Source organism: Balaenoptera borealis (genome assembly GCF_965194805.1).
Source record: "Balaenoptera borealis genome assembly, chromosome: 8".
In the NCBI taxonomy this organism is placed as follows: domain Eukaryota; kingdom Metazoa; phylum Chordata; class Mammalia; order Artiodactyla; family Balaenopteridae; genus Balaenoptera; species Balaenoptera borealis.
The window spans coordinates 115,097,654-115,123,911 of record NC_138865.1 but is presented as its reverse complement, the minus strand read 5'-3'; the positions used below and the strand labels follow the sequence as shown (position 1 = coordinate 115,123,911).

Sequence of the window (26,258 nt, the reverse complement as noted above, 5' to 3'; positions counted from 1 at the left end):
TGACTGGTTTGAATGGTGGTCGTCACCTTTCACCTGGTGACAACACCCGACTTGACAGTACCCAGAGCTTTCATCACAGAGCCTCCAGGCATCAAGGTTGCGGGCCCCTCAGGCACCACTCTTCCATAACAGACGGCCCCTGATCTGGCCTTCCTCCCCTCTGCAAATTGTCCTCTTCTTCTGAGCAAAGCTAAAGCGGGGTGTTATTTGGTGACACTGCCTCGATGAGGTCAGGCTGCCCGGAAACGACCCCTTTCTGCCCTCAGGGATGAGAATACAGGCTGTATTTCATTAGTGTTTTGAACTCTAGTATGTACCAAATGATGAATGTTTTGGAGTAAGGTTTACACTGGATGTGATCAAACAATGTTCCTGCACTCACAGTGTCAGTTGCCCTTGGTAGCCTGTTTCCTAGCACCATCAGGGCACGCCCTGACCAATGGCATGCGTCACTATGCACATCTCACAACCAGTTGGCTCCTTACTGCCCAGGGTGGCGGTTGGGGTCACTTCAGACTCTGGGAGAGGTGCTGCCATAGAGAACCCCCTCTTCTATGTGGGGCATTCTGAGGATCTTGTCTGTGGCCAGTGGCTTGGCAGGACCAGACCTTCCCAGGCAGGGCCCTCCCAGGGGCAGCTTCCCCCGCAGCTGGGCGCATCTCTGAGCAGACACTGCCCCCTTGAGGCCTCTGCTTGCCATCACACCTGGGAGAGCTGACCTCACACAGAGGGAAATGGACCCAGATGATGCTTTCCAAGCATCCTCCAGGGGTGCCTTAAAATTGGCCCCAAATGCAAAAGTCTTTGGAGCACTGGCAGTGTATTCATTCTTAACTCGAGAACCTGGAATCTACCTTAGTGCCTTTTGTTGCCTTCCAGAAGAATGCAACTCTGGGCGATCATCAGAAAACAAGCGCATAGCCACAGGAGGTCTGTAATTTGTAAAGAGGCAGGGGGATCTCCCTGACGGTCCAGTGGTTAGGGCTCTGTGCTCTCACTGCCGAGGGCCCGGGTTCGATCCCTGGTTGGGAAACTAGGATCCCACAAGCCGCGTGGCAAGGCGGAAAAAACGAAAAACCGTAAAGAGGCAGGGATTTTAGGGAACTAGTGAGAAGTGTCCTTGCTTTCTAGTAACATTTGGAATTACGGCTGGAATTAGGGTTGAGGATAAGGTTAGAGTTAAGCAAAATGACTAGTATAGAGTTAAAGAGGAAAAGATATCTTGCTATAAGTTTTTTTTAATATAAATTTATTTATTTATATTTATCTTTGGCTGCGTTGGGTCTTTGTTGCTGTGCGCAGGCTTTCTCTAGCCGCGGCGAGCGGGAGCTACTCTTTGTTGCGGTGCGCAGGCTTCTCATTGCGGTGGCTTCTCTTGTTGCGGAGCATGGGCTCTAGGTGCGTGGGCTCAGTAGTTGTGGCACGTGGGCTCAGTAGTTGTGGCTCATGAGCTCTAGAGCACAGGCTCAGTAGTTGCGGCATGTGGGCTCTGGGGTGTGCAGGCTTCAGTAGTTGTGGCTCGTGGGCTCTAGAGCGCAGGCTCAGTAGTTGTGGCACACGGGCTTAGCTGCTCCATGGTATGTGGGATCTTCCCGGATCATGGATTGAACCTGTGTCCCCTGCATTGGCAGGCGATTCTTAACCACTGCACCACCAGGGAAGCCCTCTTGCTATAAGATTTGAAATTAGCTACCAAAACGAGGTGGGAGAAATAAAGAAAATAAAAGAAAGGATGAATTAATTACAGGAAGGTCAACATTAACTAGCTAGATTGAGAACTAAGTGAATAAGAAGTGGTGGAGGTGTGGAGACGTGGTCCTACAACTGTGGTGCTGACGACAGTATAATAACATTGCATGCTGTACAGAGAAGTGGGAAAAAAAGGGGAAAACCACCAATAATCCTACTGTCTTAAGTAAGCATTATCATGGTTCATTCCCTTTGTTTTTGTTTCCTAAATGTCTGCTTTTAATGTCTTTATTGGATTTTTTTCAAATCATAAGAGTTAAATTATAGGGACTTCCCTGGTGGCACAGCGGTTAAGAATCCGCCTGCCAATGCAGGGGACACGGGTTCGAGCCCTGGTCCGGCAAGATCCCACAGGCCACGGAGCAACTAAGCCCATGCACCACAACTACTGAGCCTGCGCTCTAGAGCCTGTGAGCCACAACTACTGAGCCCGCGTGCCACAACTACTGAGCCCACGTGCCACAACTACTGAAGTCCGCGCGCCTAGAGTCCATGCTCCGCAACAAGAGAAGCCACCGCAATGAGAAGCCCACGCACTGCTCACTGCAACTAGAGAAAGCCTGCATGCAGCAATGAAGACCCAACACAGCCAAAAATAAATATAAATAAATTTATTAAAAAAAGAGTTAAATTATGAAACATGTAAGTTGTGGAAAGTAAAAACCACACCCATCTCAAAAAAAAAAAAAAAAGATTGGTCCAAAATGCAGAGTTGGGTTACAATTGTGTTTGGGAGAGGCTTCATTCCTAATCACTCTGCAACCAGAGTCCCTTGGAGTCCTGGCTCCACTAAGTTCTCGGCCTCTGGGCCTTTGTAAATAGTTTCCCCCCTGGAATACTACTCTCCCACGTTCTTGTCTGGCTGACTCTTTTTCTTTTTAAGGAATTCCTTTATTTTTATTATTTATTTATTTATTTATTTTTGGCTGTGTTGGGTCTTCGTTTCTGCGCAAGGGCTTTCTCTAGTTGTGGCGAGCGGGGGCCACTCTTCATCGCGGTGCGCGGGCCTCTCACTATCGCGGCCTCTCCCATTGCGGAGCACAGGCTCCAGACGCGCAGGCTCAGTAGTTGTGGCTCACGGGCCTAGTTGCTAAGCGGCATGTGGGATCTTCCCAGACCAGGGCTCGAACCCGTGTCCCCTGCATTGGCAGGCAGATTCTCAACCACTGCGCCACCAGGGAAGCCCTGGCTGACTCTTTTTACTGCACAGGCTTCGATGTCTCTTCTCCCAGCATTTCCCCAATGTCCCAAATTGGTTAGGTGCCGCTTAAATGTGCTCCTGTAACCCCATGACAGCCTTTATCATGTTGCACTGTCACTGCTTCTTACTTACTGCTGGCAGAGAAGCACTGTGTGGCAGAGACCCAGACACCGTGGCTCCCAGAGCTCCTCTTTCTGCGGACAGAGGCAAGACAAGCCAACTGTCTGCAATCTACAACAGGACCAGAGCATGGGCCTGGGTCGCGCCATCCCCTGAGCAGGACGGGTTGCTGTCCAGCAATAAAGGGGAGCTGGACTGACGTTCCCAGGTGTTGGGTCCCATCAAATCCCTGAAGCACTCTTTGGAGGTAGGTACTTGTGGCTGTGACAGCAGCTGGTCCCTATCAAATACCTGGGTGCTCACCCAGAGCAGTTTAGGCCACATGACTAGTTCTGGACCATTGTCTGTGAGAAGTGACGTCTGCCCATTTCGGGGTGAGTCAGTTCAGAGCTGACGTGTCTTCTCCACCTCTTTCCCCCGACTGTGGGTTCCAGCGGTGAAGCTCCAAAACGTAGGAGGGCTACCAGATCCTCATCAGACTTTGTGAAACAAAGGCACCTTTACTGCATTCAGCCAAGGAGGTTTGGGGGTTGTTGAGGCAACTAATGCTAATTGCCCTGATGCATACAGCACTACTATCATTTCTACTTATCGAGGCCAAGCCAGCTGCCCACGGTCACACAGCTTGTAAGCAGGCAGAGCTGGAACTCAAACCCAGGCCTGACTTGCATGGCTGGTTTTTAGAAACTAAACTTACTTCACCTCATGAAAGCCTGTCCCCAAACACTGCTATAACTTCTGAAATCTTATGAGAATGTCCAGCAGGGACAGGGCAGAGGGGCAGCGGGAGCAGTCAGGATACTTAGCAAGTCCGACGTGAGATCCTGCTGTTCTGGATTGCACTCAGCAGTTATTAACACTCAAGTTGTACTTCTGCCAGTGATGGTTGTTCAGGATGAACAACACGCGGTGAAGAAATGACAACAGCTCACCCATGCTTGGCAGAGAATTACAGTTGGGGAGTGGAACCCTGATTCTATAGATCAGGGAAGAATTCCTCCCAATGTCACTATTTCACTCTCAGCTCTTACCCACTTGTTTCCCAGCCCAGAAAGGCAGTGTTGCACACCAGAAGCTTCAGAGTGAAGACTTGGGCTCAAATCCCTGCTCTGCCACTTACTGGCTGTGTGACCTCAGGCAAGTCACTGTGCCTCTCTGAGTCTCAATTTCCTCATCTGTAAAATGGGGATAGTAATACTAATTCCTCATAGGATGGATTGAAGCATTAGAGATAATGGATATAAGGCATTTAGTACAGTGCCTGGCACATGGAAGTTTGTTATAATCCAAGGCAGGCTCTCTTTTTCCAGGGTAGGATCAGGGGGCTATCAGAGGAGAGGGAATCAGCATACAGATTTGCACCAAAATCGCTCATATGTTTATTTACAAACAGGATACATATACACATACACAGGTATCACTGGAACATTTCAGGAACCTCAGAGCTGGGAACTCCCCTTCTTTCTGCCCCCCTTCTTCTCTGGGCTCCCTCCTGACTCGGCTTGGGCTCTCTAGAAAAGGGCTTCTGACACTTTCTCACTGGAAAGCCTGTAGGTGCTCTGGTTGGGCTTTCACTGCTTCTCATGTCCACATCGGCCTGCCCCAGTGGGCCGTGGACAAGCGGCTGTGAGCTCAGTCATTCATGTCCAGGTCAAATTCTGGATACAACTCTTTGGTGGTGACACCTCGGATCACGGCTGAAAGGAAGGAAGGAAGGAAGGAAGAATGTCCAGTGGGAGAAGTGGGAGGGAAAATGGCCAAAGCCCTGGCCTACCCAGGACCCTCTCCAGCACTTTCTTCCTGCTCCCCTAGTTGGCCCAGATAACCCTCCTGCTACTCCTTCCAGGCTCCTCCACTGTGGGCCCTGTCTGGTCCCTCCAAACTAGACTCACTTAACCCTCACCCACATGAAGCAGCAGCAAGAGTCATGTGCTGCAAATGTCAGTTTACACTTACATTGTATCAGTGGTCAGCTGCAAACCCTGGCCCATGTGCGTGCCCTTGCCATTTGGTGATGCCCTTCCTCATGCCTCCTCACAGACTTCTCTCCTCCCAAGGGAAGGGGTCTCCTCAGAGGCCTGCCCTGACCACCCTGGCTCATCCCCCCCTGCCACCCTGTTCATACCTCAATATTTTCCATCTCTGTCTTTTGTTTCCTTCACTGCACTTAACACATTTTATAATTCATTTATTTGTGTTCCTTTACTTCTTGACCATTCCCCTCCCCCACCCCAACACCAAAACATAAGTCACATGAGAATGGAGACATTCAAGTGTCCGGTTTGGACTTCCCTGGTGGCTCAGTGGGTAAGACTCCGCGCTCCCAATGCAGGGGGCCAGGGTTCAATTCCTGGTCAGGGAACTAGATCCCACATGCATGCTGCAACTAAGAGTTCACATGCCACAACTAAGGAGCCCGCCTGCCGCAACTAAGACCTGGTGCAACCAAGTAAATAGATAAATAAATAAACATTAAAAAAAAAAAAAAAGTGTCCGGTTCACCAAAATGTCCCCATACCCTGTTGAGTAGCACAGAGTAGGTGCTCAGGAAATACTCACTGGATGAACGAAAGAGGACACTCCGCCTGCTCCAGGTCCTACGACCTGGAAGGACAGGTCTCAAACTGGGTTCTCACAAGAGCTTATTCCCCTTGGCCTCTAGGCTACAGTCCCCTCACATTCCTTTCTTCTTGGGCCCTGATCATCTTCCACCTCCTTCTGTTTTCTCCCTCCCCTCCTTTGAGACCCATTCCCCACTGACACACGGAGAAGCCCTTCCTGCCGTGGAATCCCGGATGCTGATGGGCAATTCTGCGACGAGAGCTGCAACTCAGGCAGCCAGCGGGCCGACAGCCCAGCTCTGAGCGCTGTCCCAAAGGGTCCCTGCTGGTTGAACATCAGCGTGCCCACCGATCCAAGCCAGGTGATGGAACCAAGGCCACCTACACATTTCCTCACCTCCAAGGTGGGCTGTCCCAGCCAGCTCAGACACACAGGTGCCTGTGTCTCGGCTCAGCCCTCTAGATAGTGAGACTGTGTTCCAGGAGGAACAAAATACCCCTTTAAGCCACAGAGTTCCCCTTGCACTTTCTGCCTCTATAGCATGTCGGCCACTTGAGGCGAGGCTGGGGTCTCCATTGGTCTGAGTAGGCCCCGGGGGACTGGGAACCCTAGTCCTCAGGCAGGCGGGTGAGCCCAGGCTCAAACCTGCCTGTAGCTCCAAAGCAGGCTCTATACCCGAGGGAAAAACCACAGGCACTCAGGTAAGAGCTGTACAGTGGCTTCGCTAGGTGGTCAGGAAGGGGAGGGGCATTCAGGGAGCGTGGCAGCTGAGAATGGTAGGGGGGTTGGGTAAGTTTAGAAGGCCCAGGAGCAAAATCCCACCACCCCTGGGGCATGGGGACTCCCTCACCTAGTTTGCCTAGCAGCATCTGGCCTACATCCTTGATGTCATTATACTCATGGAGCTGGGAGATGTGGTCCTCCAGTTCATCTACACTGTAGCCTCTGGGGTGAGAAATAGAGAGAGAGAGAGAATATCGTTGAGAAAGCCGATGAGGCTCCAAGGTTCAGAGAGTAACGAGGCATCTATTTAACAAATGTTCACTAAGGGCCTACTGGGTGCTTGGCATTGGGAACCAGGATAGTGATGCCAAGATAGACCCTGCTCTCATGAAGCTTAAGGTAGGGCAGGAGATCTGCCCACCCCCTCACTCCTGGCAAATTCTCCCTGTACTCTTAGGGAGGCATCCTCAGCCACGCTGGTACTATGTAACCCTGGTCACAGCCAAGGGATTCACAGATGGGCACATGAGTGGCTAATCAGATCCCCTCAAGTGTGACATGCACGTTCAAAGGCTGCTCAGTCTGTGCCATGTGGCTGGAGCAAAGGGCATGGGAAAACCCAGGAGTTGTGGAAGAGCCAGCTTCCCCTGGGCACTGAAAACCCCACCTGCAGAGGGAGGACAGAGCCCATGTGCAGACAGAAGCAGAGGCAGAGACCGTGGGCCCCAGAAGAGACTGGGAGAGCCATGGCTTTCCAGTTCCTAGTTCCCCTTATTCTCCTGGGAACTCCTGGCGCAGTCCTGTTTTTATGCTAAGCTAGGTTGCAGTTACTGGGCACTAGTTAAATGTTATCTAGAGAATCCCTGGCAGTCCAGTGGTTAGGACTCGGTGCTTTCACTGCCGTGGCCCAGGTTCAATCCCTGGTCGGGGAACTGAGATCCTGCAAGCTGCATGGCATGGCACGGCCAAAAAAAAAAAAAGTTATCTTAAGCACACTGAGGAACCCAAAGAGACTTACTCAGATATTAATTGGGAGATTTCCTTGTCCAGCATGTCCTTCTTCTCCTTCAGCTTCTGAATGTCAAGGTGCAGAGAATCCTCGCTGGCCCCATCAGCCTGGCCAGACTTGGGAGATGGCCGCTGCGTGGCACAGAGTCGTACACAGAACCTACACATTATCCCCCAATATCCAATCCCTGCTTCTGGTTGGTAACAGACACCCTCCACCCCAGAATAAGACTACATTTCCCAGCTTCCCTTGGAATTAGGTGTGGCCCTATAACTAAGTTCTGGCAAGTGGAACTTAATTAGAAATAGCATATGCTATGTCTGGGAACTGTCCTTCCAGGGAGAGGGCATGCCTTTCTCTAGCCTTCCTCTTTCCTACAAGCTGGAGGGTTGCTGGAGTTGAACGGTGTCTTGGATGATAGAGGCATGGGTTCCTGATGACTGTTTAAGCCACCATTGTTTGGGGTTTTCTTTCACTCCCAGCCAAACCCAACTTTAACTAAAGGACCCATCCTGGTTCCCAATCTGATCCCAGAGAATCTACGTCAGGTCTACCTCTTGGATTCTCCTGTCAAGTCTATGATGTCACTGGCTTTATAATTGCATTGGGTAGCAAAACCCATCCCTGGGGCTACAGTTCATCTTTGTCCTTTCTGCGTCTAAAAGCTGTGAAGGCCAGTGCCTGGTACACTGCTAATTTTCAGGAAACGTTTGTTGGAGCAACTGTAATACAAGAGACCGAGGAAGACGTGGTTCTCATTCTTAGGACAGGGGATTTTAACCAGTCAGTCAACACATCGTGAGTAAACACTAGCTGCCAGGCACTGGCAAAGGCTCCAGCGGTTCAGCAATGGATAAGACATCAAGCCTGGCCCCCTGCCTTCATGGAACGTATAGCCTAGTCCCAGACATAGAACCCCCAACAATCATGCTCTTCCTCCAGAAATTTCCATTCAAAGCTCTGCTCACAGGTCACACGTCATCAGAAAGTCCTTTCCTGACCACCCCATTTAAATGGCCACACCTCAGTCACTATCCTTTTGTCCTGAAGTTTTCTAACATCTATCATCACCTGACATATTGTATATTTCATTAATATTATTTTCACTGACGGCCTTATACCACTGGAGTGTAAACACCATGACGGCAGGGACTCTGTTTTATTCACTGCTGATTGCCCTGTGTCTACAACAGTACCTGGCACATAGTAAGCACTGTTTCGAATGAATTTGTCAAATGAATGAGTCAATGACAAATAACCAATCAACTAACTACCAGTCTGAAAAGTGCTTTGAAGTTGAAGTACAGTGTGCTAGGGGAGTGGCTAACAAAGCTATTGGCCTGAGCCCGAAGTGGGGCTAAGAATTCTCTGAGGAAGCTCAACTTTAAAGGATGAGTAGGCATCAGTTTGGCAAAAAGCTGGAAGAAAAAGTATTCCAGACGGTGTATCCAAATGCCCTAAGGCAGGAGAGAGTACATGCGTTTGAGGGAAAGGGAGTAGTTTCCATGTGGGTGGAATGGGTGAGGGAGGGATAGTGGTGTGAAACGAACAAAATCAACCAGCCACTTGTGGTGCTGTCAGGAAGGATGAGAGACAGAGCCCATTTGGAGAGCCTGGGGTACCACTGACAAAGTACAGGACGCTGTTTCTTCTCTGAAGCTTGGTGGGCAGGAGGAAAAGATGGGGAAGGACTGAGAAATGACCTAGAGTTTCTCAGCAGAATGAGGTCAGCTGGGGGAAGATCTTGAAGAGGACGGGGGGTGGGTCAGCTGCTGCTGGGGACGGAGAGGAGGACTTGGAGCAGCAGTGGGGTACAGGGTGGAGGGCAAGGAAGGGGGCACAAGCATACTCACAGGGGATCGGAAAGCCCCGCGGCAACTTTTGGAAAGTCCTGGTTGAGTCCTGTAGAGGAATCCGAGGGAAAAATGCTGATTGGACCTAGAGGCCGCTTTGGGAGGAAAGGGGTACTGTGAGGGTGTGAGAGGAGTAACTGCTGTGAAGTACAGAGACCGGGACTGGATCCGGTTGGGAAGAGGGTAGATAATGCTCCCGGGATCGGGGTAGGGATCCTGGAGGAAGGAGAGATTCTGATGTGGAGCAGTGGAAGGAGGGGGGGTGGTCTCTGGAGGCGATCTCTGGGGAGAGAAAGTCTGGGGCAGAGCTACGGGGAGTCAGGAAAGTGACTGGGAAGAGATGTGCTTTCCCCCTGCTGTCCGCTCCTCGCCCACCTCCTCAGCCCTGGGGTCCGGGGTCCCCGACTCGGGGAGCTCTGCAGTGCCGGAGGGTCCAGGGCGCGTGCGGGAAAGCGGCCCCTCAGGTCCGCCCGGTATTCGCAATTCTCTGACGCACACCGAAGCGTCACAGAGCTAGCTATATAAGCCCGCTGCGAGGTCGGGCCCCGCCTTTCCCCGCCCAGATAGGCAAGGAGAGCGGCTGCGCACGCAGTCTTTATTAGGCCTTCCCCCGTCCTTCCTGGCTAGCTATGGTTTAGTCACGCCCCTTCCCCTTTCAACTTTCCCATCGACTAATGGGATTAGGGATTTGAGGCTACGCTCACACCGCTGCGGCCTAGTACCGCCCTGGTCCCTCCTTTTACGGCTACGTCTCACAGCTGCGCGGTGGCTGCCGGAAGCAATTCCGCAGTGGTTGCCGGGATCTTGCTGATGTGGCCCCCCCTTCCCCCGCCCCGTCCCGGGATGTCGGAAGAAACCCGACAGCGCAAATTGGCTGCGGCCAAGAAAAAGGTAAAACGTGCGGGGTCGCGGCTCCCTGACCCAGCCCGAGACCCCTCCGGCGGCCGGGTCGTGGCCAGAGTCTGTGCTGCCTCCGAGGCACACGGGGCGAGCCTCTCGGCGCCCCTTGGCGCGCCCCCAAAAAGTATTCTCAGCCAGTCCCGCCCCCCGGCAGCCCAGCCCCCGCCCTCGCTCGTCACTCCTGGGTGACTTTGGGCCGGTGACCCCGGGGGCTTCCCGCACCAGGCTCGGCCCTCGCCTCCTGCCGCCCAGAACCGGACCTCTTGGGCTCCCTGGGCTCCCTAGGGTCCCGGTATCCAAGGACCTCGGTCCTGGCCTTGCGTTCCCCTCCCCCACGGCGAAACGGCGACTCGGGCATCGGTAGGGAGGAGTGAAATGTAGTGACGTCATAATCCCCCTCTGAACTGTCATTACCGCCACGAGCCCGGTGTTTGACCTTACGACCCAGTCCCCCTGTGTTTTCACATCCTTTCCGGTTTCTCTGGTCGCAGCACAAATTTCCAGCTTGAAGGGGACTCGGGACTATGGGACTTAGGTCCCACCTGGGTTTCAGGCTCCCTCACTCTAGACTGTACCCCATCCTTTGGTGTTGATAGCGTAAAAAGCCTACACTTCACCAGTGATCTCGAAACATTGACAATATCTCTGGGTGGCAGTGGGGAGAATGTGCTTTGCTTAGTTTGGTTTTCTCCCAGGTTTCTATCCAGAGAGACTTTCACAGTTTTAATCTGAATCTTCTACCTTACACTCTAATTCGCTATGATTCTGAGACCAGAGTGCCCGTCATTCAGTGCTCCTTTGGAGTGAGATCTGCTTATCCTCTGTGGAACAGATCGCGTGAAACTGAACTTCACAGCTGGGAATCTTTCCCAAATCATCATCTCAACATGGGGTGCCCTGAGTGCCACAGGATAAACATGGGACTGGAGCATCAGTTTTGCTTGATTCTCTTGAGAGAGAAAAAACCTTTTATATTAATATGCTTAGGGATGACATTTGCATAGATTTGTAAGATTATAATAGACTTCTCTCCGAAATGGTGTTTGGGTTGTTCTCTTTCTGTCACGTTCCCAGATTCACTAGGGTTGTGTGCCTTCACTGCCTTCTGCCATTAGGATACACTGATGTAAAAGTTTGAGAAGCAGTGGTGTGCAGCTCTAACAGAGGTGTAAGAAAGGACCCTGATGTCTGATTAAATGTTTACTTTTCCACCTCTGCTTCTTGTAAACTGTAAAGTAGGATGTGACTATAGGGGGCTTATAGTTCTCATGAGCCTCACTGCTTTTCCTTTTTGCAGTTAAGGGAGTATCAGCAGAAGAACAGCCCTGGTGTTCCTGCAGGAGCTAAGAAAAAAAGAAAGATCAAGAATGGCAGTAGCCCTGAGACAACCACTTCTGGTGGTTGTCCCTCGCCTGAGGATGTGAGTATTGCCACCTTCCGGGGATGGGGTGCTCAAGGGACAGCAGGAGAGGGTAGTGGTTAAGATTGTGGAAGAAATGTCAGATATTGGCTAAGAAGTTTGGGTTTGAATTCTACCTCTCCCTCTGTTGGGGATATGGTTTTGGGCAAATTGTTTAAGCTCGTTGGGTCTCTGGTTCCACACTGGTAAAACTGGGGTAATACTGTCTTACACTTATGAAGTTTAAATGAGATTGTTGTTCTTTTTATAACAATCCCCTAATACAGGGCCTGGTGCAGGGTAAACGTTCAGTAAAGAGTAGTTGCTATTTGACTTACTGCTCTGGTGATCTTCCTCAGCCCCAGCCTCAGTGGGAAACCAGGCAGTGAGAACAGCCTCTTGTCCTCAGGCTCTCCATTTAGAGGCACCAACAGAACCCCAGGGTGTGGTGAGGAGAGTCCCAGGCCCTTGGATTAGGAGATCATCTGAGTTTCAAGGCCATCTTTGCCACCAGCTTGCTGGGTGATGTCAAGAAAATCACTTTGTCCCCTGGGCCTCAGTTTCCTCATCTGTAAGATGACACTGTTGGATCAGATCATTGTCTTTCAGACTTATTTTTTTAGCTGTAGCCCGCTTTGCTCGAGTGGACCCTGGTTCTGAAGTCTGGTTTTTAAAAGTCTGGGCCTGAGGGTCTAAGAAGCTATTAAGAGCTGCATTGTTCGCCTAAGGAGCTATGTGACTGCATTGTTCCAGGGACTTTTCCATCTGTTTACCTTGATTTCTGCCTCTGGCAAGGCAGCAAGTGGCTGTTTGGAAAATGGCACAGGCTGTGGTATTGATCCCTTTCTCTCTTCTCCAGCATTCCATTGCCCTGAACCCATCTCTTCTTCCTTCCCTGACTCTCTTGCCTCTCTAAGCCACTTTTCTCTTTCTCTCCCTGCCCTTGTTTTTCCCTTTTCGCCTCCTATAGATTCAGGACATTCTGAAGGTGCTGGTGTCCGACCTTAACCGCTCCAATGGGGTAGCGATCCCCCCATTGGACAAGTGGAAGGTGAGGCAGTGCCGAGACCCCCTCTCTGGCTTGCTCCCTCCCAGCTCTGCATGCCCTGAGGCTTCTCTGGTTTGGGGGATACTTTGCCTCTGGCTTATTTTATGTTGCTGTCATTAACCCTGGGCCTGTTCATGTCTGCTTTTTCACCTGCTTGGTTGATTGGGTTCCCCCCCGACCCCCCATCTTTTATCGTCTTGGAGAAGGTGAGATGCTCCTTGGAGGTTAAAGGTAACTTGGGAATAGCTTCCAGAGCAGGTGTGTGGGATTTGGGCTCTTTGAGCCTCCAGTTTGAATGTCCGTGGTGCTATCAAACTAGGAGAGGTTAAATAAAACCAAACCTTCAAGTCTTGGCCCCTGGGCATCTGACCCCAAAAGACCAATAGACCACAAAGTAGTTTGTGATTTTTTTTTGAGTTGATCAGTTCATTTTGGTTTGGCAGTAGGGAATGTAGGGTTGAGAGAAAAGGAGTTTGCATTATAGTCACAAGGACTGAGGTTATTTTTTTCAGTGAAACTATCTGTAAGGGGTGTGAGATTAACCAAACACATGAGTGATCAGGACATTCTGCCCCTCTTCTCTTTTAAAAATTAACTGGACGTTTAACCGTATTCAGTGGGCCCTTGAAAGCAGAGGCATGTGGTAGGGGCTGTAGAAAACAGATGAAAGAAACATTTGGAATATGGCAACATTCCAAATGCTCGACAAGGCAGAGGTTGGTTCTAAATGGACTCGAGGCTGGAAGGGGTGGCATTTGAGGCCGGTTTGAAGATTAGAGGTGGGTAGCAGTCATCCACATTGAGAGTAGGGGAAATGGGAGTCCCAGGCAGAGGGTGTAATACAGGTAACAGCCAGGGTTATGAGCTCACAGAGAACTTTCCAGAAAGGCGGGGAGCCTGGGGTGCCCCTGGACTAGGAGATGACCTCCTCCAGACATGATGTTGGCACTTCCTCCTTAATTAACTTCCTCGGGGGACATCTGCCAGGCTAGAGGAGTAGGGCTGGAAGGGGGCCAGGTCCTGCTGGAGATGGGCAGGGGGAGAGGGCCTGGGACAGGGAACTGTTGGCTGGGGTTAGAGAGTCTTTCAATCATTAGGACTGCTCATGCCCAGTCGGTCGGGTCTGTCCAGGTGCTGTGACTCACCTTGTTGGCTCAGAGGAGATGCTGGGTGGCGCGGGGAGTGGAGTGCCTGCCTACAGGAGTCCCGAAGCTGCATCTGTACTCTTGTTCCAAGGCCCTGGGCCCGCATCCTTCTGCCGTCCTGGAAATGAAGACCCAGATCCCCATATTCCCTTCTTGTCGTTCTAAAATCCTCTCTATATCAATAACTGTTTCTCACTTAAGTTTTCTGCTCTAGTAGTGCAGGCCTGTGATTGCAGTATCCTGGGCAGAGCTGATGGCATTTCCAGAACTGAGGACTAATGGATAGAAAAAAAAGGTTTTTTTTAATGGAATGGGACATTGGAGGGGAGTGGGCAATGTTTTTAAAGTTCCATACTTAGCTATATGACTCAAAATTATGAAGTAACTTGGTTGCTCACAAGATAGTCATATTAAATATATTTAAGTCCTCAGAAAAAGACTTTTTTCCTCTTCTGAGCTTTCTTGTTTCTAATGCTAGGGATCCGTGGGCACCCAAGAGGCCAGGAGGGACCCAGGGCTCGCCAGGGCCCGTGGCTAAGAGTGTGCTCCCCTCCCCCGAAGTCTCATGCCTAGCCAGCTGCTGAACCCCTGCTCTTACCTATTAGATTCAGTAGTCCAGGTTGACAAGGCAACACCAGGTTCTGGCATCAAAGGTCACAGTGGGGACAGTCACCAAGCAAACAGCTTGATTCATCTTTAGCTCCCCAGGCTCTGCGATGCTTGCTCTAAGGAGAGCAGTAGATTTGGGTTTTCAGAGGCCAGGGCTGAGGCTCCAGAGAGCAGGCAGCCCTTTCCCCCAAGAGAGGTGCAGCCTCTTCCTTCCAGACTCAGCTTCGTTGGCCGGGCCTTGGCTCCCCGGTGCTCTTCCCTCGTCAAGCTTTGGCTTATGAACCCTCTTCCCCATCTCACCTATTGAACATTAGATCCCTCGAGCCAGAGGCTTGGACTAAGTGTCAGGCCTGAGCCTGGAGAGAGGCCGAGTGGGGCTCTGGTCAAGCAAGTGGATCCATTTGGGCCAAGAGAGAACTTCTCCATGGCTCCTGGCCCTCAATCCCACGATTGTTCTCCAGGATGACAAGAGTCAAAGGGTAGACGTCTTACCTCTGGTTTCTCAGCTGTTTCTTGGTTGGGTAGGTGTTTTGGAGCCAGGAGGTTGGGATGGGTGGTGGCCATGGTTTTCTTTTTATCTCTAAGAGCAGGGAGAGCCTTCTCGTTGGGCAGCTTCTTTCCCAGAAAAGGCCTGAGTCATGGAGACACACCAGGAGTTGCAGGAAGGAGGGAAGGAAGGAAGGGAGAACAAGAAGAAAGAGGCAGATCGCTCTGCTCCTTCATCACTGCCACCCTCTGCCCAGCGTGGGGCCCCGGGAGAGGGGCCCTCTGGGCACAGACTGGCTTTCTGGAAGAGCAGGGCCTGCTTCTCCCTGACTTGGCACACCTTCCTTCCACCTGCTGTAGCTGCCGTAGGTCAGCCAGGGAGCTGAGCTCCAGGGAGAACAAGGCCCTCGTGTTCTCGAAGGAGGCTGTGCAGCGCCGGAAGGCTGCAGACCGGCCCGAGGTCTGCGCGAGCCGTAGCCACCCCCCAGAGTGGCTCCCAGCATGCGTGACTGTCACTCTGACTGCAGCAGCACCTGTCCTACCCGCTCTGCACCCCTGCGTTCATGGCAGTGAGGCGACTTTTGCCCTGCCTGTCCCCCTAACCCCCTGCTCTGTTCTGTGACAGGCGCCCAAAGACCGCGCCGCTCCTGTTACACCGTCTGCTGATGACACCGTGTCACCTGGCGGTGTCCCTTCCCCCTGTGCTAGTCCCCCCCGTGTCACTAGCATGGCATCAACTCAGGTTTGTGCCTCTTCCCCCTTGGCCTGCTGCCCCACGCTATGCTCACCCCCTCCTCCTTCCTGGAGGAATGGACCTACCGTGGAGCCTCTTCCCCTTTCTTCAGGTAGCTTGGCTCCTAGAGCGAGGCGCCCTTCCTGAGGACTGGGGTGGGGGAGGCCAAAAGCAGGTTCTCCTTACGGTGCGGGCGGACGGAAAGCGGTTGGAATGAGCTTGGCGCCCGTGGGTGGTTCTTACTGGAAACTGAATGACCGATTCATACGTTTCTTTCCAAACAGAACCGTGATGCTGACCGTGATCCTAGTCCCATTGATGAAAGCACGTGAGTGTCTCCCACGGGGCCAGCGGTCCCTAGGCCACTGCCCATGACCCCCTCTTTCCCATCGAGCCTCCTGCACCCCTGACTGCTGTGTTCATCCCCAGATCTTTCTCATCCACCGAGAGCCTGCGACAGCTATCTCAGCAGCTCAACGGTCTTGTGTCCGAGGTACCACCCCCAAAATTGGAGCCCGGAGTGGGCTGTAGAGGGAAGGAAAATATGACGGAAAGAAACCAAGGCAGAGTTTCCCAAGAGGAAGGGGAGGTCCTGGGACCAGGCAGCTTGGCTGGATAATGTTTAGCTAGTCATTACTTCTCTGAGTCTCCTCTTTGACGCTGTCCAAATGAAGGGGTTGGACCATGAGATTGGTTACATCATTTTATCCTGCAGATGAGAGCTGCTTGGGAGGTGGGGGACAAGGGGGAATTAAGAATGAAGAGAAGTTGGCACAGGGAGGGGTTAAGGGGGTGTGGCAAGTTAGGCAGAAAAGGAAATGTTGCCAGTTGATGGGGAAGATGTTGGAGGGCTTAGGCCTTGAGGGGGATAGATCACGTTTCCATGTGAACCCTTTCATCTCTCCTAGTCTCCATCTTACATCAACGGGGAGGATCTAGCATCCTGTACTGACATAAAGAATCTGGAGGTAAGGGGGCCTGCACCATGGCCCAGTGACCCTGCAGGCCAGCCACCACCTGCCCCCACCTCCCTCCTCCCACAGCGGGGGCTGGGTGCCCCACTGCCAGCTGAGACAGCCCAGACACCCCCCAACCCTAATGATTGCTCTCTCTACCTCTCTCCCCCCCCTCCTCCAACTCCTCCTCCTCCTCCTCTCTGCATGCGCCTCAGAGCCGGTACCAAGAACTATCAGTAGCCCTGGACTCCAGCAATCTAACAAACACACAACTCAGTAGCAAGATAGAGCAATTGGTAAGAGTCCAGTGTTGTCCCCAGATTCCACGCTGCCAATCTGGGGCCCCAGTCTCGCCTTGGGGCTCTGAAGAAAGGGGCTGGGGACCCCTGGTGCTGGGGTGCCGGGGGGCCTAGGTCTCAGCTGGAGGGACCCCGGAGCACGGCATGCAGCATGGCTCTCTCTGTGGCTGCCCTCTTTGCCTACTCTGTTCTCCAGAGACCCCTGCTTGAGTCCTCGCCACGCTTGCCCTGGGTCTGTTGCCTGTAGGGGGAGCACTAGCTTGACTGGTGTGTCCCAGCCCTGACTCAGCCCCTGATTTGTTCCGACTTTGACCTTGGACAAGTCAACTGTCCTCTCTGGGCTTTAGTTTCCTGAGGAGGTAGAATTAGAGGGTGTCCAAGGTCCCTTTAAGCTCAAAGAATCAAAGATTTAAAGGTCCTTTTCGTTCCCATATCTGTGCTCTTAAGAACAGAACCTGGCCTGCAGTGTGTGCTCAGGAAACATTCCTTGAGTGAATGCCCCCTTCCAGATCGTGAGCTGGCAGAGGGTGGTCTGACCTTCTCAGACTCCATTTCTAGAGGTTTATGTCATTGTCCCTTCAAGGGAATCAGATCCAGACTCTCGCTTCCCAAGACCCAAAGTCTCTTAGCTTGAGAAGCGTTCGTCCGTTCATGTCCCCATGAACTCTCCCTTTCTAACCCATTCCTGGCCCCTGACCGTCCCTCCTCCTTGGTCTGAGGATCGTGGGAACGGGGGACAATCTCAGTCACCTTCCTATGACTCTCCCCACAGAAACAAGAGAACCAGGAAACTTTGGATCGACTGGAAAAAGTAACGTGATTTCTTTGTCTGCTCCTCCCGTGGCTGATGGGTTTGGGGGAGGATTCAGATGTAGAGGCCCATTCTCCTCTTGCCTGCTGGCAGCCTGGAGAAAGAGGGGGCCTACCCCCTGCCCCTCCCCGCCCGTCCCCTACTCCCGGGGTGGCTGATTATCTGTTCTCATCGGTGGGCCTGTCCTGGGCCAGTGATGACATTCTGGGGGCTATATCCTTTGCTGTTTCACCTCTGCCTACCAGTAAGAGCTGTTTCTTCTCTTTTCCTGCAGGAGAAGAAGGAATTTGCGAAGAAGCTCGTGAAGGAACAAGGGGCTCTGAGAGAACAGCTGCAGGTGGGTGGGCTGAACCAGGGTCCCTCATGGCCCCCAGGAAACATTGCTTTTGTGCTTTTAGCACTTGTTTGGCCTTTCTCCCAAAGGTCCACATTCAGACCATAGGGATTCTGGTGTCCGAGAAGACGGAATTACAGACAGCTCTGGCTCACACCCAACAGGCAGCCAGGCAGAGAGCAGGTGGGAATCTAGGCACCCTTTCACCCCTCGGCCCGGGCACACTGGCTGGCCTTCAGCGGGATTCCTTCTTTGGGCTTCCCTTCTCATGCTGTCATTTCAGGGGAGTCGGAGGACCTTGCTCATCGCCTGCAGTCGTCCAGGCAGCGTGTGGGAGAGCTGGAACGGACGCTGTCTGCCGTCTCCACGCAGCAGAAGCAGGCCGATAGGGTGAGCCCAGCAGTCTGCCCATCCGCTGGAGGTGGTGTGTGTGTGGGGTGAGCCTAAAGGTCCCTTCGGCAGGATGGAGTGACTTGCTCCCCAGAAGGCAGCACTGGCCGTTTCTTGCTGCTTTAAAGTTGTGTGATTGTGAGAAGCAACCCGGGCGTGAGTTGGTTGCCATGGCGAGTTGTTGGGGGAGTGGGGAGTACTGTCTAGAGCGAGCGCTGGATGCAGAGCCCAGAGCCAGAGCGCCAGCCTTGCCCTTTACTGGCTGTGGGCTCTGGCCCAAGTGCTAGGTGTTCGGGCTGTGAAGGTTCAGAACAGTATTTTTAGTCCGTTACCACACTAAGAGAGAGAAGTACGTGTGTGAAATATATATAAGACAGGTCGGAAAGGATTCATAAAAACCCAGGGGAGAGGAACAGGATGGCTGAGAGAAATGTCACTTTGGTACCTTCTGAGTTAGGGGCTATGTGAGTGTATCATCCATTCAAAAAATGAACAAGAGATTACAATACAATTTAATCCCCCCATCACATCTGTGCTCGCACCCCGGGGAGAGAACGTGGTTCAAGCCACGGGCACACTGGCTGGCTTTCAGCGGGATGTTAGGCAAGCCACTTAACCTCTAATGCTCCGTGTTGTTCACCCGTAAAATGGAGATAGTAATAGTAACTGCCTCCCAGGGTGCTTGTGAGTTTGAAACGGGAATGTTGGCTGAGAGAGTGTTCAGGAAAGGTTCAGACGTGGGGCTGATAACAGTGAGAATGATGGCAGGACAGTGTTATCTGCTGTCCCCGGGCCTGTGAGCCAGCCATGAGTTAGAGCTCTCCGCCTGCCTTTTCCACCCTTCCCGAGTTCTTATTAAAACCAAATGAGAACATGAGCTTGGAAGTGCTTTGAAAAAATATAAAGCCTGACACCAGGTGAGGCCGTGTTGCTGGGAGTCGTTCCTGTTGCTGCTGTCTGTCTGCATCTTCCACCTCCCTTCTCCTGACCTCGCCTCTCTGTGTTTGCAGTACAACAAAGAATTAACCAAAGAGCGAGATGCCCTCAGACTGCAGTTATACAAGAACAAGTAGGATGGGGATAGTGGGGGAGGGCTGGGAGGTGGGGGGGAGCCAAGGGAGCGGGGTGAGGAGCTGGTGAGGTTTGCATGCGTGCAGAGCCAGGCTCTGCTGTCCCAGCTGTGCCACCGACTCCTGCTGTGGCCTCAGGCAACTCATGTCCTCTCTGTGGCCTGCCACTTGTGACTCTTGATCCTGGGGTCCCTTCCAAAGAGACTGTTTTGTGGTTCTGCGGCAAAGGTAGTGGGCTGGTCACCGGAGCGACCCTTTCTGTTCTTTACTCACATCTCCCTCCACTACCGCCGGTCACAGCAAAAGCAACGAAGACCTGAAGCAGCAGACCTCGGAGCTGGAGGAGAAGCTGCGGGTCATGGCGAAAGAGAAGGCGGCCATGCAGCTGGGGATGGAGGAGCTGCAGAAGAAGATGGAGATGTCCGAGCTGCTGCTGCAGCAGGTGGGGCTGGAGCCCCAGGGAGTGCGGGGCCAGGGCTTCTTAGGGTCATTGTGGGTGGCCTCCGGCCAGGAGCCAGAAAATTTGGATCCTTGTTCTGGTGCTGCCTTAGACTCCTCTAGAGATAGGAGAAAAATTGGGGCCTTGCCCAGACCTCTGGAATCAGAATCTCAGGGATAGGCCTTTTTAATTTTTATTTTTAAAGCATCCTGGTTGAAAACCATTGTTTTATGGATGACAGTTATAAGGCTAGCGCATGAGTCCGCTCCCTTCCTCTCGGGGCCAAGCCTCCAGGTAGACAGGGTGCTCAAGTCTCAGAGAGCCTCCTCTTTAGTTTTCCTGCGTGCACAGTGATTCTCTGCCTTCCTGCCATCAGTAAGGGTGTGGTTAAAGTATGCCGTGTTCATATATTGGACTACTGTGTAACCATTACAAAAATTAAGTATATCTTGTTTGCAGCAAAGTGAAATTAAATTGCAGAACCGTATATGATACCACCCTGTGACAGCACAACTGCACTGTGCATTAATTAAACATGTTTGCATATGTGTGGAAAAGGGTCCAGAAGGATACACACTGGATTGGGGTGGTTGGGGAGCAATGAGTATTTAGTAAAAATAAAGCCTGTGGACCTGGTTCTAATAGCATGAGGACAACCTTGAGTTGTACATTGACCTTTTGGGGGGCATTGCATGGAACAGCCTGGGCTTCCCAGATCCAACCTCATTTTTCACCATCCAGTTTTCTAGTCAACCTACCCCTGACAGCAGCCAGCAGTTACAGCAGGCCCTGGAAGAGCAGGCACAGCTGGAGACCCACGTGGAGCAGGTGAGATTGTGCAGAGAGGGGGGTGCGGGAGGAGGATGACCCCAGGTGACCGGGAGCAGGCGAGGCCCCATGACAGCCCGTGGTAACTTCTGTGCCCACTCTCGCAGCTGAAGGATTCTCTGAAGCAGCTGCAGGCAGAGAGAGACCAGTATGTGGTGAATATGAAAGAAGAGAACGCCGTTTGGCAGCAGAAGATGCAGCAGATGCTGGAGCAGGTGAGAGGTGACCTTCCACCCCACTCCTTAGACAGGTCACTTGGTCTTCCTGGGCATCTGTGAAATAGGAATCACGTCACTTGCTGTGTGCAGCCAGAGGTGGAAGTGTGTATCTAGAGGGCGGGGGTGGAGAGGGAGGTGGTCGCCCGGCCTTGACCCCCTCTGCCTCCCTCTTTGTGCTCTCCCCCCACCCCACCCCCCATGCTTTGGGCAGATGGGCAAGTTGAGGGAAGAAAAGGAGTGCAGCATGAGTCAGGTGCAGGAGCTAGAGACCAGTTTGGCCAAACTGAGGACCAAGATCGGTAAGCCGGGGCCAGGGGATCTGGGAGCAGGTTTGGTGTCGGGGCTGGTGAGGGCGGCTGAGAATGGAGGTTAGTGGGCGGAAGGGCACCGTGGCCAAAGGAAAGAGGTCTGTCCCAGGAGTTGGCAAGTCTTGCAATTTCCCTGAGCCTCAGGGTCCCCATCTGCAAAAAAGGGGTGAAGTGCCCACTGTTGTCTTGAGCATAAAGATGTAAGGAACTCTGTTTGAACGTGTCTTGAAAGATTGAGCCAGGAAGCCAAGATTTGGGGCAAGGAGGCTGAATCAGAAGCTGTGGACCAAGAAGAGGGTGTTTTGGAGGGACTTCCCTGGCGGACCAGTGGTTGAGGCTCTGTGCTTCCGCTGCATGGGGGCACGGGTTCGATCCCGGTTTTTGGAGACTGCAGAGGCGAGAGGCCCTGACGGTGTGCTCCCTTTCTCAGCTGTGCCTCCGCCTCAGGAGCCCCCAGCCGGGCCCTCGGAGGTAGAACAACGGCTGCAGGCGGAGGCCGAACAGCTACAGAAGGAACTGCAGAGCCTGGCACAGCAGCTGCAGGCGCAGGTGAAGGACAACGAAAGTCTGAGTCGCCTGAACCAGGAGCAGGAGCAGCGGCTGCTGGAGCTGGAGCAGGCAGCCAGGTGCTGGGGGGAGCAGGCAGAGGAGCGCAAGCAGATTCTGGAGAGCATGCAGAGCGACCGCACCACCATCAGCCGCGCGCTCTCCCAGAACCGCGAGCTCAAGGAGCAGCTGGCTGAACTGCAGAACGGATTCGTCAGGCTGGTGCGCAGCCCTACCCGGCCAGCCTGCCCTCCTCCCTGGCCAAGTCCTTTGGGGCGGGGCGAGGCACTTAACCTGTCTGGGGCCTTGGTTTTCCCACCTGTAAAATGGGTGATATGGACCTTTTGTGAAATGGTACCCACGAAGGCACGCTGTGAGCCGGAGAGCCCTGCTCGGAGGGTTGTGGGGGAAAGGGGCAGACTTTCCTACCTGCCTCCACCCTTCCCTGAGCTGTGGGAGGCGGACGCCAAGTTCTGGGGTCTCCAGCTGCATTGGGTGGCCGCTGATTGCTTCTCTCTGTGCAGTCCAATGAGAACATGGAGACAACCAGCACGCTGCAGTCGGAGCAGCACATCAAGAAGGAGCTGACCAAGAAGCTGGGCCAGCTGCAGGAGAAGCTAGGAGAGCTGAAGGAGACGGTAACCGCTGCCCCAGTGGAAGGGCTAGGAGACAGGCATCAGCCTCTGGGGAGTGAGGGACCTGGGGCCAGGACAGGTGACCCCAGAGTCCTTCAGAGCCTGTGACTGCTTGTTGCCCCCTGGCCTCTGACTTTCAGAGTTGAGTAGCCCTGGGCCATAGGTCGTTGTCCCCGCTAGAGGCATCGAGCCCCTAATTAGAGGGGAAGAGAGGGTGTACGGTGGCCAGCTCCTTGGGTTCAGCCCTGGATTCAGCCCTCGCATCTCTAAGCCTCAGTTTCCTTATCTTAAAAGGTTAGCGGGACTTCCCTGGCGGTCCAGTGGTTGAGACTCCGCTGCAGGTGGTGCGGGTTAGATCCCTGGTCGGGGAACTAAGATCCTGCATGATGGTGTGGAGCTGCCAAAAAAATAGAAAAAAAAAAAAAAAAGGGTTATTATTTTCCTCCTAGAGGTGTTGGAGATTAGAGAATCATGCATGTAAAGCCTTAGGCATTCAGTGTGCACCTCACAGATGTTGGCTGGAGCTCTGCTTTTCCACCCGTGTGCGGCCTCAAGTTAAGATAGAAAGAAGCTTGTTATGAGGGCTGGGTGAAGGCGGCGTGGGGCTCTGGGCAGCCAGCAGAGCCTCGCGGTGCCTGCCTCAGGCAGAGGGGTCTGTGCCCAACCTCCCCAGTCTCTGGGCTCAGACTGCGGAAGCAAGCCACCGCCTGCCCTCACCCCCAGGGTCTTCCCGCAGGTGGAGGTGAAGAGCCAGGAGGCTCAGGATCTGCAGCGGCAGCGGGACCAGTACCTGAGCCACCTGCAGCAGTACGTGGCAGCCTGTCAGCAGCTGGCCTCTGAGAAGGAGGTGCTGCAGAAGCAGGCGCTGCTGCAGACCCAGCTCGTGGACCAGCTGCAGCACGAGGAAGTCCAGGGCAAGGTGGCGGTCCAGATGGCCCACCGGGAGTTACAGGAGACCCAGGTGAGGGCGTCGGAGTGCTGGGCCCCTGACGGGGAAAGCCTGCAACCTGTGTCCCTCCTCACTTTCTTTCCTGGCCCCTTAGGAGCGCCTGGAAGCAGCCAACCAGCAGAACCAGCAGCTACAAGCCCAGCTGAACCTCATGGCTGTGCCTGGGGAAGGTAAGTAGGACGGCCCGGAGGGAGAACACCCAGCCTGAGGAGCAGGGGGACGTTTAGCAGCGTGGAACTGAGTTAGGAGAGACCTTTAGGACAGCGAATCCTCTTCCTGCAGCGAGTGAGGTGCGGGGCAGAGCTGGGCCGCACGCTCTCTTCCCGGCCTGCTCCACCTGCCTTGTCGGGTTGTCTCAGGACCCTCCATCTGTCCCCAGCAGGAGACGGACTGGACGGTGAGGAGAAGGAGGAGGAGGCTCCCCGGCCGAAGCTGAGCGTGCCGGAGGAGCTCGATAGCCGAGAGCTGCTGGTGAGCCGACCTCCCCGCTCCTTGCCTGTCTTGCTTCCCACCTCCCTCTGTGGTTCCGCTCAGACGCTCTTTGCGGTTTCCCTCCTTCTGACTTCTCTGGACCCCCAAGCTCGCCTGGGAGCCATAGTCAGATGCCATGTCATCCTTGAACCACAGGCCTGCCCACTAAGACCCCGAGACGGGGAGCATCTCTCTGCCCCTCGCCCCTCGCTGGTCCTGAGTATCCCGCACAAAAGCATGCGCACACCTCTTGCCCGCAGGTGGCATTTTTTAACTCGGCCTTAGCCAGTGCTGAGGAAGAGCAGGCCCGGCTGCGCGGGCAGCTGAAGGAGGAAAAGCTGCGCTGCCGGCGCCTGGCTCACCTGGCAGCCCCGGCCCAGGACGGGGCGGAGAAGGAGGCCCCGGCCTCCGGGATCGGGGGGGACAGTGTGCCTGCGGAGACCCACCAGGCCCTCCAGGTGGCCATGGACAAGCTGCAGGTGAGTGAGTTGTCCCCAGTGGGGTCCAGGAAGGGTGGGGGCCTGCGGTCATGTCGCTGCCGAGCCCTGACCCTGCTGTTCTGGCTTCAGGGCCGTTTTACAGCGCTCATGCAGGAGAAAGTGGATCTGAAGGAGCGGGTAGAGGAGCTGGAGCATCGCTGTATCCAGCTGTCCGGAGAGACAGACACTATTGGTGAGTGGGGAGGCTAGGGCCCGGGGCGGGGGGCCGCGGGCTGGATCAGGGCAGCGCCGCACCTGAGCCCTGTTGGCCCTCCCCGCTCCCCGCAGGAGAGTACATCGCCCTTTATCAGAGTCAGAGGGCGGTGCTGAAGGCGCGGCACCGGGAGAAGGAGGAGTACATCAGCCGCCTGGCTCAGGACAAGGAGGAAATGAAGGTAGGGGTCCTTGTGACCATCTCTGCGGGCGGGGGTGGGGTGGGGTGCGGGTGCTGAGCGCCTCTCCCTCCAGGTGAAGCTGCTGGAGCTCCAGGAACTGGTATTACGCCTGGTGGGCGAGCGAAATGAATGGTATGGCAAGTTCCTGGCTGCCCAGAACCCTGCTGGTGAGCCCACTACAGCGCCCCCAGCCCCCCAGGAGCCCGGTGCTGCTGACAAGGGTGGTGAGTAGCGCCCTCGGGGAGGACCGGCGGGCGGGCAGGGGAGAGCTGGCACACCACTCCGAGCCCTGCCTCTCTCTCTCTCTACAAAGGTCTCCGTGAGGTGAGCCTCGAGGACAACGTGGACCCCACCCAGGGGGAAGCCCTGCGGGGCCAGACAACCCCTGAGAACCCCACTGCGCAGCAGATCATGCAACTGCTGCGCGAGATCCAGAACCCCCAGGAGCGCTCAGTCTTGGGCAGCAACCCCTGCATCCCCTTCTTCTACCAGGCTGACGAGAACGATGAAGTGAAGATCATGGTGGTCTAACTGCCCGACACTAGCGGGCAAAGACCAGAGACCTGGGGCCGGGGCGCTCTGCCCCTACCCGTACCTGCTGCCCCGTCCCTCCTTCCTGGCACCCCTTCATCCCTAAAAAAACCCCTGAAAAGGGGTATAGCCCCCTGTCTAATGGGGGGAGACAAATAGGTGCAGACCCCTTGCCATCTTGGCCAGGGCTGTGTCTTGATCTCTGGGCTGTTAATAGTTCCAGAAAAACAAAGAGCCGGAGGCTCAATAAAGGTTGTTTATTTAAGATGCTGCCGTTCTTGGGGAGCAGGGGCTCCCTGCTCGTCTCGTCACCACCACCAAGCAGTCCTCCATTCAGAGGGGCTCATGCATCCTCTATTCAGAGGCACTTTGGGGCACAAAGTCTCGCCCAGCCAGACAACTGGGCAGCACTCTCACAGGCCTTGGGCAGGTTGGGCAAACCGAGGCCAGGCAAGGACATAAGCTGGTGGCGGGGTGGGCTCCCTCCCAGTGTTTATACTGTAACTGTGTAACATTTTGTATATTCTGGAGGTAGGGAAACCCCCCTGTATCACAGTGGAGGTTGGCGCTGGTAAATGGGGAGGACCTTCTATTAAATATTTGGGGCTGGGGAAAATTATTTATTGATAGTGTAGGACGGAGAGAGAAGGTGGAGGCGGGGACGGGTTTGTGCCCGGGTGATTCGACTCCTGATTCACTTGTTTCACTTTTTATTTCAGAATAAATGAATTTAGCCATACTGCTTGTCCTTGCGTGTTCCTTTTTCTTCCGTCACTGGGTCCTGTGCCGTAAGCACTGAACAGGGAGCGGCTCCTGCCAGCAGAGGGCAAGCTTCTGGTTGTGCTGGTCCCCAGTGTGTCTGAGCACACCCAGCCAGGCTGTTAGAGATCTTCCAAGGCCTGTCACCTGCATGCTGCCTGGTGAAGACTGGGGGTTCCCAGGGGGACTGCCGCGGGGCTCTTGGGGCAGTCTTGCCTTAATGGCGGAGAGACTCAGAAGTCAGATCTAATCCCAGGGAGGGAAAGCAGGGTGCCACAGCACCCTGAGTGCTGACTTCTGGTC

General features: G+C 53.9%; 2 protein-coding genes across 5 annotated transcripts; one reads left to right on the top strand and one right to left on the bottom strand.

Moving 5' to 3' along the window:
* Window positions 1-4,425: 4,425 nt before the first annotated feature.
* SWI5 (SWI5 homologous recombination repair protein) lies at window positions 4,426-9,885 on the bottom strand (the record flags this gene model as incomplete). The annotated part of the gene is made up of 6 exons (XM_082400643.1): window positions 4,426-4,767; window positions 6,483-6,577; window positions 7,374-7,495; window positions 9,218-9,266; window positions 9,593-9,766; window positions 9,860-9,885. 6 exons carry the CDS (start codon window positions 9,883-9,885, stop codon window positions 4,703-4,705), a joined length of 531 nt encoding a protein of 176 aa, XP_082256769.1. The 3' UTR covers window positions 4,426-4,702.
* Window positions 9,886-9,959: 74 nt separating this feature from the next.
* Window positions 9,960-25,935, top strand: GOLGA2 (golgin A2). 4 transcript variants are annotated; one of them, XM_082402527.1, is made up of 27 exons: window positions 9,960-10,108; window positions 11,415-11,537; window positions 12,487-12,567; window positions 15,430-15,546; window positions 15,822-15,865; window positions 15,967-16,030; window positions 16,446-16,505; window positions 16,709-16,789; window positions 17,565-17,603; window positions 17,878-17,940; window positions 18,027-18,120; window positions 18,221-18,327; window positions 19,338-19,396; window positions 19,698-19,839; window positions 20,578-20,664; window positions 20,772-20,879; window positions 21,094-21,181; window positions 21,621-21,958; window positions 22,261-22,374; window positions 23,108-23,332; window positions 23,415-23,490; window positions 23,703-23,791; window positions 24,052-24,270; window positions 24,361-24,463; window positions 24,559-24,665; window positions 24,739-24,889; window positions 24,979-25,935. In XM_082402527.1, exons 1-27 carry the CDS (start codon window positions 10,028-10,030, stop codon window positions 25,194-25,196), a joined length of 3,078 nt encoding a protein of 1,025 aa, XP_082258653.1. In that variant the 5' UTR covers window positions 9,960-10,027; the 3' UTR covers window positions 25,197-25,935. The 4 variants fall into 4 exon arrangements, with proteins under 4 accessions (XP_082258653.1, XP_082258652.1, XP_082258654.1 ...); XM_082402526.1 differs by having other exon boundaries at window positions 23,700-23,791; XM_082402528.1 differs by lacking the exon at window positions 12,487-12,567 and having other exon boundaries at window positions 23,700-23,791.
* The last annotated feature ends 323 nt before the right edge of the window (window positions 25,936-26,258 follow it).

What these genes read in the sequence shown, in the direction of transcription:
- GOLGA2 (XM_082402526.1), top strand. Translation starts at nt 10,028, where the DNA reads ATGTGGCCCCCCCTTCCCCCGCCCCGTCCCGGGATGTCGGAAGAAACC. An exon ending in GGGAGTTACAGGAGACCCAG is followed by an intron (nt 23,333 to 23,414) that starts GTGAGGGCGTCG and finishes CTGGCCCCTTAG; the next exon opens with GAGCGCCTGGAAGCAGCCAA. An exon ending in CGGAGAGACAGACACTATTG is followed by an intron (nt 24,464 to 24,558) that starts GTGAGTGGGGAG and finishes CGCTCCCCGCAG; the next exon opens with GAGAGTACATCGCCCTTTAT.